Source organism: Pundamilia nyererei, unplaced genomic scaffold (assembly GCF_000239375.1).
Source record: "Pundamilia nyererei isolate P.nyererei 1_Seehausen unplaced genomic scaffold, PunNye1.0 scaffold00143, whole genome shotgun sequence".
Taxonomy (NCBI): Eukaryota; Metazoa; Chordata; class Actinopteri; order Cichliformes; family Cichlidae; genus Pundamilia; species Pundamilia nyererei.
This window is the reverse complement of record NW_005187544.1, coordinates 1,025,012-1,037,063: the sequence shown is the minus strand read 5'-3', so window position 1 is coordinate 1,037,063 and position 12,052 is coordinate 1,025,012. Positions and strand designations below refer to the sequence as shown.

The 12,052-nt window shown below is 40.2% G+C and overlaps 1 protein-coding gene across 1 annotated transcript in view; it reads right to left on the bottom strand.

Moving 5' to 3' along the window:
• Positions 1-12,052, bottom strand: part of LOC102194467 (protein kinase C-binding protein NELL1) — a 304,806-nt gene that overhangs the window by 172,146 nt on the left and 120,608 nt on the right. The window contains exons 10-12 of the mRNA XM_005744402.1: positions 11,172-11,245; positions 7,496-7,595; positions 4,373-4,501 (exon numbers count right to left, since the gene is read on the bottom strand). Coding sequence (XP_005744459.1) covers positions 4,373-4,501; positions 7,496-7,595; positions 11,172-11,245 — 303 coding nt within the window. The remainder of the gene's footprint in view (positions 1-4,372; positions 4,502-7,495; positions 7,596-11,171; positions 11,246-12,052) is intronic.

The window sequence follows — 12,052 nt, the reverse complement described above, 5'->3', positions numbered from 1 at the left end:
CTATATATAGAGTATTCATATTTTTGCACATTTTTACAGTTTTAAATCCTGTTTATTTACACTGGACCTTGGCCTTCGGTGTATCCAGTGTTTGTTACAAGCTGTTTTACCTGCCCTCCACCTGTTAAACAGATGGCTGCAGCAGCAGGTGGGTGGGGCTTCTGTTCTATAACGATCCACTCTTAATGACATGCAGAGCCAAGAAGAGAAAAAACATGTGCTTTTGCCTCTACAGGGATTACTTGTACATATAGTCAAAGAATGTCCTAAAGGCTTTCTGTAAGTCATCTGATTACATGTAAATGTTCCATGTATTTCGCTACATGAGTAAAATGTGAAGCATTAAACTTCATGGAATCTGGTCAAATGAAATATACTTGATTTGCTTAATGATTCATTATTTAAATATAAAAATCTTTGATTTTATATTTTTTCAGTTTACTCCAAATTCTTGCTTCATATTTAAGATGGCAAAGAATCAGTTGTTTGAGTGTATGCTGAACTCATTATCGGAAGGTTTGGTAATGTTTACTATGAGACTCTACTATTTTAACATTATGTATAAACAGAAAATAAAGACGAACACAGTAAATATACTGTAAGGTCAGAAAGCAACAATGCTTTGAGCAATTCTGGTTAAAATAAAAACAAAAACTGGAGAACAGCAGTGTCGTGGGTAATGTTGTCATACTGGTCAGAGCTTGATGATGTAGGTAATGAAGGAAAACGTAAAGGGTTTTTAAGATAACAATGAGCAGACCCAGGGCAACATTTTCAAGTAGTCCTGGATCTTTAATGCAGAAAGATATCAGTTCGAATGCAGTAATACATTTTAAAATAAACAGCCACACAGGGACAGACCATCATCAGGGTGTGCCCATGTTTGCATTTCTACATATGTTCATAATGTGCCAAGTAGGTGCCTTCCTGTTTTTGCTTAGATTCTCGCTGGGTTTAGAAATCAGGTCTGTGTCACACATGCTTAAGGAGACACACAAAATATGCTCCAACTTCTTTGACTTCTATGCCTGAAAAAAGCATTTTCATTCAAAGAGATCCCCCTTTCTTCTCAGGACAGAACTTAATTTATTCTTTTTTTTTTGTGAACTGCCCCTTCTCAGTTCAGATCTAACTTTTTTTTTCTTTCTCAGAAGAAAGCAGCAGCTAACTTGCTGACCTCAAAAAGCAGCTTTAAACCGGATTCTTGCATTGCCCAGAAATGGATGAGAATTGCGTTGAAACTCAAAAACTCATCTTCACAATTAGAGATTCAAACAATAGCCTTTCATTGAATGCTAAGACAAAAAGAGGAGTGCTTTGCCTTTGCCACAGCCAATCAGCAAACATCAGGTTTTGTGATAGTCGGTGACATTACCTATTCTAACCAATCAGTAATGGTCTGGAGCATGTCAAATTTCAGTGTTATTCCTAAATCTGGGAAATTGGGTTTTTCACCCCTTCCTACTCCAACACTTGTGGTCATAACATCAAAACTAACTGGGGTAGGTTGATTAAACCCATACAGCACATAGTTCAAAAGTGTTGTGAAAGCAACACGTTCTGATCCCAAAACATAACATACCAACGCTACGTAACAAATCGTTGGTATGTTACGCGTTCGGAAAAAAGAGAACCGTTTGGAAGGAATCTAGACATGTACATTTATTTTACTTTCTCATCATGAATCGCTTTGGAAAACACTATCTAATATGGTTAAGGTTGTGGTCAAGGTTAGGGATAAGGTGGTTAATGTTAGAGTTAGGATTAAGGTCAGGGTTAGGGCTGGAATTACTGCTGGGCACGTCATTCTATTGAATTCCATCCACAATCCAGCGCATGTCATAGGGATACGGAAGGTTACCTTTCGCGTGACTATGAGATGCCTCGGGACATGACAAATTGTCGGTATGATACACGTTGGGAATGAGAACGGTCTGTGTGAAAGGTGGCGATTGTGTTGACTTCTAGACATTTGATCATACGCCCTACTCTCCTAAAGCGCAAGGGATAATAAATTCATTTTTAGGCATGCACCAGATGCACCTAGTGAGTCTTGTGTTTAAAGAACCCTATTGTAAATGTAGAGCAGTGGTAAATAGGGTACTGGATGTTGCCACACCTTTGTATATCACGAAACAGTGATGCAGTGAGAAATTGATCCCATTTATAGAAATAGTGAAATATGATGTTTTGTTTGTTTTACAACCTAATTAATACTTAATTTGCATCTGCTGGTGTTTATTTTGACTGCAATTCCTAGTGCTAAAATTAATTTAGTAATCCAGTACTTTTAATTTATTTACTTTTTTGTGTCTTGTTATAAATTTAAATCTTCTATATCACTACATTTATTTTCAGTAGCTCTACATTACACTGTTGTTGACACTGTTATTTTCACTGGATAGTGACTTTTAAATGTATACTGTTTTTATTGTTTTTAGACACTTTTTGGAAAAGTGTCTAAAAACAACTAAAACCACAGGTGTTGAACTCCAGGCCTCGAGAGCTGGTGTCCTGCAGGTTTTAGATGTGTCCTTGATCCAACACAGCTGATTTAAATGGCTAAATGACCTCCTCAACATGTCTTTATGTTCTCCAGAGGCCTGGTAATGAACTCATCATCTGATTCAGGTGTGTTCTAAAACCTGCAGGACACCGGCCATCAAAGCCTGGAGTTTCGACACCCCTGCCCTAAACGATCGAGGAACCATGGACGGTCACTTCATTGACCTTTATGTGCACCATAAAAATGAAAGTCACACAAGTTTAAAAAAAAAAAAAAAGTCCTGTAAAAGTCTCCAAAATATTTATTGAGTCAGTCAGAGTTTATCCAAAGTTGTGAGCCAAATATCAACAATTTCAGCTAAAAAAAAGAAAAAAGGACACAGCCAGAAGGCTGAAAAGCAGCTCTGCTTAAATCCTCTCATCCTTGCTCAAACAGCCCTCTGTTTGCAAGTAAATAATCTCATCTTCACTTATTCAGTGGCACATTAAATCATTTATGAGGACGTAACGGTCACATTTAATAACAGCTCAGTGCCACAGCTAGACACAATCTCATGTTTATAAAATATAAGTGGAGAAATTAATATGCTCTATAAAACAATCATTAGGATGTGAGGACACACCATCACACTGTTGTGCTTTGATTATAACCCACATATAAAGATTCAATTACTCCAGTCTGCTCGGAAAAGGCGTAAATCTAAGCCAGTTTAAGTTGGGAGGTGATATTGAAGCCAAATCAAATATTACCGTGATGTACGTCTGGATCCCCGTTAATCCAGCAACAACAGAAATTTGCGATGCCTTCAGGGTATCGCAGGGATAATGCCAAGAGCCACGGCTCCACGATTTACATAGTTGATCTAACAATCAGTGTTTCCCAGCCTTTCCTCATACGGTGTGGGACGGTTTGTGGACTGAGTGGTGCTCTGGGTAAACCTCTTTACCATGCAGATCAAACAAAAGCAGACAGACTGGAGGGCTTGTGGCTACACAGCTCTCAGCACATTTAGTGGATTTAGTCTGTTGTGGCGGCGACCCAATGACAACTTCACCGAGTGCTGAGCAAATCCTTCAATCCACAGATTGACGCTCCCGAGCCTCTCAGTCAAATAAGGCCATTAGTGCCATCGCAAGTAATCTGGGCCTCCAGCACCCACAGATTGAGCCTTTTGCTCCACCGAAAAAACCCACGCGGTGGAAGCGCCCCAGACGGGCTGGAAACCCCTGAAAATGAGCGAAGCAATGGCTCCAGACTCGGATGCCGTGATTCACAGGGAAAGCCCAGCATGCAGCGTAAGGCGGAAAAATCCTTCCAACAGCAAGCTAAGTTTACCAAAAAAGTTTGGTTTTAGCAAAAGCTTGAAACTATCCTGAAAGGCTGTGTCAAAACTTCCTGTAAGTACATATTCCACCACTGTTGGCACATGGCTATCTTATTGTGTTTGTTATTGCCACCCTCTAATCATACTGACTGTATCACAATAAGCTCAAAACAGGAGTGCCAGAGCTCTATTGTCAAACTCCTATGAAAGAAGCAAATTGCTTATAAGTTTAAAAAGAAAATCTATTTTAACAACAGCCCCAATAGCATAATCAAAGTCCCGAGCCTGGTTCATAGCTGCTCTTTAACCGAACAATCCTTGTTCTCTTTACAGCCAGTCATCATCATGTCATACCCAGAGCTCATAACAAATCTCAGTCTGCAGCCCACGGCCTTCATAAACACCCTCCTAAAACAGAACAATGAATTTGACGCTTCAACGCGCTGCCACCCATTCTGCTTTTAACATCCTGTGCTAATAGACATTATGAGACAGCCACGCTGGCCCTAGCTCACCTGAGCTGGGGAAAAATATGGTCCTACCTTCACAGTAAGTAGAATCCCCGTGGATGGAGGCATAGCCACTCTTGCATTCACACTCTGCTTTAGTATTCCTGTTTTTACACTCTGAGTTTTCCCCACAAATGAGTCCCTCTGCGCAGAAGTCATAACCTAAAAGAAAAGAGCAAAGGAAACCTTTGAAATCTGCTCACTCAAGGCTATAAAAAGTTGTGTACAGACACACAAACACACACACATGCATGCCCGTAACACAAAGATAAAAGCAGATAAATGCACAAAGGAGCAACCTTGTTCCTGTCACCTACAACACTGTGGATAACAGGGTGCCTGAAGTGTACGGTGAGTTTACAACTTTGAATAAATCTGGTGTATTAATGAAAGTTCTCATGTAAAAGTGCACGTGCTAACGAGACAAAACATGCAAATGCAGACACACACACACACACACACACTCTGCTGATGTAGGAAGATCTCCAAGTCATCAATTCACTCGGCTGAGTGAGCCACGGTGCTCTTACAGTATTTGAAGACATCATTTTAATGAAATTTCAATTTCTGAAAAACCACAACTAACGCAACAGGTGGAGCACTGCGTCAGTTATACAGAATGGACAACTTTCAAAATTCAAAACACAACTACACACACATACACAAAACTGCAGTATAACAAGCTTTGCCATGTAATTAAAATACTGTAGAGTGTATTCTGTGTGTGCAGCTAAGATGCTATCTCAAGGCAACATGGAATAATTACAGCCGTGTTTACAGAAGAGTAGCAATGAGTGAAAACTTCCAATTGCTGACTTCCCCAATGACCAGCTGTGTTTCAGTCCTAGAGGAAATTGTGCCCAGTAGTTTAACTCTTCTCCCTCCCTCCCTAACTCTTCTGCCAGGGCTGAAAAATGAAGCCAAACGATGAAGTGCCAGTTCCTCAAATGGCCACTTGAGACTATCTACAAAAGCCAGTTAATCTCCACTGGGTACACATCAAAGTGCCCAACTTGCTAGGAGGAATAAACATGTTTATGCCTAGTACAAAAGAAGAAAAAGGTTCTGGTCATGGTAACAGGTGAATTTCTATGTAAGTCGCCCATTTAAATATTGAAGTCCTGCATGATAAAGGGGCCTCTTGGTTACAAGTAGATGCTGGCACAGGTGGCTGGAGCCACTAGCTGCCTGCTAGACATTACCTCAGCTAACTGGAGTAGCTGAGCTGGACCTCTTGACTGTCCTTTTGTGGTGCTGGTGCTGTTTGGAGTGTTGATGTGATTATCTGACAAATAACAGGGCTTGCTGTGAGGTTAATTGCACTGATGATATTGATGTTTTTTTTGTTTTTTTTTTCCCCTTTGGCAATAATTAACAAGTACCTAGTTGTAGCTAGTTAGATGATAACTTCAAACTCTGGTCTCCTGCCTGTGTGTGATCATTTCTGCCTACCTAGATAGAGAACAGCTACATCTATCATTCATCTGTGCTCTGTGATCTGAACCAAGCCAGAGTGAGACTCATGCACATGCACAAAAATGTGACCCGACAGAGAGACAGACAGACAAAGAGACAGACAGACAGACATAGATGATTGTCTCCTGCTCAGTAGGTACGAGTTGATATAGCCCATCATGTCCTGTAATGAGTGACAGACTGGCTGCACATAAAAGCCCTGCGAGGCAGGGAGCCTGGGGAGCTATTACCGAAGAAAGACTTGTGCCTGCATTATTCTCCCTCTCAGTCCTTAAATCATCTGCAGCGAGTCCTCACAGGATCATGTGTACATGCTACAGAGAGACCAACTGTGATAGTGTGTTTATGTAAAAGGGGAGTTGTTGCTGGATTTTGATTTGCACTGCACTGCACACTTGCACGAGCCCCTCACACTGTGCAATTCTTTGTTTTCTTTCCCCGGTGAAATTCTACCTGGTATGAAGACTATGTGGCAATTGTGTAATTACCAATTTAACAAAGCCAGCGTGACTCCGAGGACTTTAACAGCGAGGTACAATTACATCTCAGAGTGGTGGTAAAGGACCAAGTCACGACGCGGTAAAAAGAGGCCTGGAGATGATTTGGAAACAATGATAATGAATAATGACCGACTTGGCTTTTTAGCAAGTGTGTGTGTGTGTGTGTGTGTGTGTGTGTGTGTGTGTGCGTGTGTGTGTGTGTGTGTGTGTGTGTGTGTGTCGGAGAGGTAAGAAAAGGTTTGGAGAGAAGAGGCACTGAGACTTTAATCTTTAATTGCTGCTCCTTACTGTATTAAATCTACTTTTCTGTTCTTCCTTCCTCAGCTATATTTCCCTTTATACTGCATAGCTGTCTTTTCTCTCCTTACTCTTTTCTCTTACTTTCCAACAAAAGGAGTTCAAGTCCTTTCCTTCCTTTACTCTTAAGTTCCTCTCCTGCTTTCTCTTTACTCTTTACCTAACACTCTCAGTATTGTCAGTATATCAGTTTGTAGTCGTCATCTCTTTTCCTGTCTTTTGCTGGCATGTGCGTTTTACCTTATTTACCTCCCATCTGCCCCCTTCCTTCTCTTCATCACAGCAAGTCTAAGACTTCATTTTACCTTCCCTTACCTTTCTGCTTTTTGCTGTCTTATGCTATACTCATTTATCTTTTCGTCTCCCTCTCTTTCCTATTCCCAAACATGTATTTTCCCTTCCATTTCATCCCCGTCCTGTGTGAATACAGTGAGTCTAAGAAATGCTAGCTTACCTAAACAAGAGCGCAATTTCCTTCACTCAGAACCTGCCCCGGGGATTCTTTCATTATGTCTCTATAGATGGCAGCCTCCTGTAGTTTGTTTATTCAATGTATTTACTGAATTACCAGTGGCTATTTACCCCGTAGCATTTCCCTGCCAAAGCAATGGGGTTCAGGTAAATAGGCATAGCAGGTGCTCTATGGCAGAAAGACCAATCTGCTCTGAAAGGTACACGGGCCAAAAAGCATTCACAGTGGATGACAAGGGAGAGAGACTAAATTATTGCAGAGGCACAGCCTGAATCAGCATTGGGAAGACGGCTGTGTTTACTCCTCACAGCGACACATGTGTACATGCAAAAAAAAGAAAGAAGAAGAAGAAAAAAAAAGTAATCCGTAAAACTGAGAAAAGTTCAGTGGGAAGTGGAAAGAAACATGTACCTCTGCAAACATTGCAGCATCTGCCATCTGGTAAGATCTGTTCACTGAGGGTGCAGTTTAGATCTGGACAGGTCTCTGTGACTTTCACCATTAGGCCATTCTGGAAGGACAGGACACAGGCAAGACATCGTGATTTCAGAGATGGGGTCAGATGTGTGAAGGGCTATGCATTAAGAGAGAATCAGTTTTCCACCAGTTATACAATCTGATCTCTTATAATATTTAAAACTGCAACCTCTCATCCACAGGACTGCTTCTTCAACCAATTTTTTTCTTATCAGTCCCATTTCCTGACTTTAAACACTTAAATCAGCTGTTTTTGAAAGGCCATACTGGGTATTGAGTAAATTATATATATTAATATTTCACATCTTTCCTCAATGTCGTCCCTTTGTAGGAAGTAGGAACCATTTTAACTGCTTTCTCATGTCATCTGTAAATAGCCCAGTTTCTTGGTGAACCTCTGTCTCTCCATCTGATCGTGCTTTTTTTCTAAAAATGTATTCTGTATTTCAGTTAATTTTTAATTTATTAAAGCTGCACTATTTCTGCACTACTGACTCAAACAGTAGACACATAAAAACATTTGAATGAGGAAAAGCCTAAATGAGCCAAATAGATCATTTGTCTCTGAAGGAGCCAAAGGAACCATGGAAATAAAATGAATATTAGACTTTAAAACTTGAAAATTAATTATAATGTTGCTCTGTGTGTGACCAGGGTGGAAATAAATATATATATGGTAATATTTTAGCTAGCTTCATAAAACGATTACATATCTAACTGTTACAGCGTTACCATCTGTCAAATAAATGAATATATTCATCACTAATTAATAAAATCACCAGTTTGGCTTAAGCTTAGTCTGTTCGCCCAATCTGCAAAATCTCAGAAAATACCAATAAATGCCGAAAACCTTAAAACCACGTACTTTATTTTTGAAAAGCACTTTTTACTCTATTATTTTTAACATGCAACTATATGTTAATGGTTGTCAAATCAATTCTTTGAATACTGGCATTGTTTGGTGCCATCGACAGCTATGATGAGCTCAGCAACACCAAGCCTGTACACAGTGCAGTATAATTCATCAGTCAGTATTAGTCTTCACAGTATTTACTCAATACTTTGTTGAAGCACCTTTGGCAGGAATACAGCCTGAAATATTTTTGTGTATGATGCTACAAGCTTTGCACATATATTTTTGGCATTTTCTCAAATTTTTCTTTGCAGAACTTCTCAGCCTCCATCAGGTTGGATGGAGAATAATTTCAAGCCATTTTCAGATCTCTCCAAAGATGTTCAATCATTTTGAAGTCTGGGTTCTGGCTCGATCACTCAAGGACATTCACAGAGTGGTCCTGAAGAACCTCCTTTATTATGTCGGCTGTGTGTTTGGGGTTGTTGTTTTGTTGGAAGATGAACCTTCGCCCCAGTCCGAGGTCTAGAGTGCTCTGGAGCACCAAGGATGAACATCAAGGATATATCTTTACATTGCTGCATTCATCTTACCCTCGACCCTGACTAGACTCCAAGTTCCTGCATCCCAAAAAACATCTCCACAGCATAATCCTGCCACCAACATGCTTCACTGTATGGGTTTGCCTGCTCTACCATACAGGCCAAGCTGGTGGAGTGCTGCCAGAATAGTTGTCCTTCTGGAAGGTGCTCTTTTCAAAGAGCAAAGCTGGAGCTCTGTCAAAGTGACCATCAGGTTCTTGGTCGCCTCCCTGAGTAAGGCCCTTCTACCCTAATCAATCGGATTAGCTTGACTGCAAGCTCTAGGAAGAGTCCTGGTGGTTCCAAACTTCTTCCATTTAGAGATGACAGAGGCCGCTCTGCTCATTGGGACTTACAATGCTGCAGAAATGTTTCTGTACCGTGCCCCAGATCTGTACCTCAATACAATCCTGCTTTAGAGTTAAATCCTTAGACATCATGGCTGTCACGCACTATCAACTTTGGGACCATATATAAACAGGTGTGTGCCTTCCAAATCATGTCCAGTCAACTGAATTCACCACACGTGCAGAAACATCTAACAGATGATCAGTGGAAACAAGATGCACCTGAGCTCAAATTTGTGTGTACATGTTTTATTATTGCCATTATTTTATTCAGTTGTTTCACCTTGTCATTGTGCGGTATTATGTGTAGAATTTTGAGGTGAAAAAATAATTTTTAAAAATGTATTTAATACATTTTGGAATAAAATAACAAAAACACAAAATGTAGACTGGGAATACTTTCCAGACACACCGTTTTTAAGACTGTAGAGGCTGGAGGAGTGACAGGTTGTGTAGGGCAAGTAACTCGGATCCTGAATGCTGATGTTTTGGATTTAAATTGTGTAAAAATAAATAAATAAATAAATAAAATACAGTTGAGGTAAACTAAAATGATCAGTACTGAAATAAGCCAGAAGTAATATAAAGAGATTTTAAAAAAAGTTACTTATATTGAACGTATGATTTTCAAGTTAAAGGCTTCTGCTGTATGCTGGATCAGTGAATACTAAAGAAATGGAAATTCTCTGTTTTTGTCAGTGACAATTTTATTTAGAGTCCCTAAGAGTTAATCACCCCTAGAGGTGACCTAGCTTTCAGTTGAAAGCAGTGGCTGGCTCAGAGGTCGTTAATCAAAGTAAAAAGTGATGACATGCTTTTGGCAAGTGATCAAACACACAGGATTTGTAGTCAGTGGACTTAAACATGTGAACGCACTAACAGAGTTTTAAATGAACACTAATGGTTTGAAGCTGCCGAGCAGAATGACTAATGTCACGCATCATAATACTTCATAATTTGACCAAGAGTGGTCCTCTCTTTCCTTCTTTTCTCTTTCTTTTTGTGTTTCTGCCTCATGTTGTATGACACACATACAGATATGTCATTGCTTTTCCCCATTCTCCCCTCCCAGGGTGAGAGGCCAGAGCAAAAATCTGAAGAAGGATCAGATCAGATCAATGCTTCTAAATCTGACATGTCACCACAAAAGAAAAAAACAAACCATGCACATATTGACTTACACACATTAAAACTATCAGGCTGTCTTTGTGCCAAGAGGGCTAAAAAAACAACACATTTTTAACCCCCTTTTAAATATAATATGCCCAAATTGGACTTTTAGCAGATCTTACGTCCAGGAGTAAATGTGATTGTAATTGCTTGAAACAAACATTTGTTGTTTAATGATGTTTCAGGGTCTCTAAGGGCTAATAAAGAGTCCAGGAATCCAAATGTCTGGGTCTTTGTAAGCAATTAAATGCATAAAACGCTAATTTTTCTCCTTAAAATAGTGCCTTTAAAGATAAATGGCTTCTCAGTGGAGAAAGCCCACCTCTGTTCTATGCTGAACTGGAATAATGAGTTCAATTATAATCTACGCAATGATGAAGCTCTGATTCAAATCAGGCCTTTGTGTTGCCGTGTTCATAAGTTATTCTAATTACCTGGCTATCTCGCCATTAGTGCGGTGGGGGAAAAAAAAGGCAGATTGAACAGATTGCAGGAGGGTGGGAAAACTAATAAGGCCTGCTGGTTAATTGAATAACACACCGAGCAGTCCACCGCACACATGAGCACTACATGTTCAAGTTCCAAAGAGGCGTTGTCTGGTGGTTGCACGATAAAGACTAAACGCTGGGGAGAGGATGGAAAAATAAAAGACGAGTTACCTTGCATTCCCGGCAGCTCCTGGACAAAAACCGCTGTCCCTCAGAAAATGTCTGTTCCATGTAGGTACATTTTGCTGCAGGCAAAAAAAATAAATAAATGAACAACAAGACAAGACAATTTCTATATCACTTTGTTTGGGTAAGCACAAAAACTATGAAATACCAGAAATTGAATAAATTCTTCAGCTAACACTGAGAATTGGAGGTTGCCTACAAAAAAAAAAGTTTCCAGGCTGAAGTTTTGCATAGTTAATTCCATCTGAAACAAAGTTGTTCTTGGCTAGTGTGCACAAGCGGAAAGGAACTGTAACAGCGCATTAAGAATACAACAGAGGAAGTCTCTTCTGCATATTCCTCTGGTGATAAAGCAGAAATAGAAAGTGAAGCATATGATATGAAGTCCTGCTTTTTCTCCTCTCCGGGGTGCAGGACTGTGGAGCACTCAGTCGCAGCTCCGGAGCGCCGCTCCATCATTCGTTTGTGCCAGAGCTCTGATGTTCACAGGGGAGGAAGACGAGGAAGGAGTGAATGGAGGGAGAGGCAGAGGAGGCTGAAATTATTCAAAGGCTGTCTGTACTTTGGGGATTCAGTGTTTTTGCAGTATAGTAAGAAGACAGTTGTCTCTGAGCAGTAAGCAGACCCCTGTGTGCTTTTTACAGTGATTCCATTTCAGCTTCCATAAAAATCAGATGACTGTGATCTAACAGCAAATGATTGAAACGAGACTCCAAACGTGTTTTATTTGGACATTTTAGCATCTAGAGGCTGAGAAAATATTCATTTTTAACCTGTGACAGCTGTCACTTGGTGTTCGCTCGCTCTGCGGTAGAGTATCACTTCCTGTTCCTGCTCAAACACAGTGGTGTTTCTGAGTAGCTTAT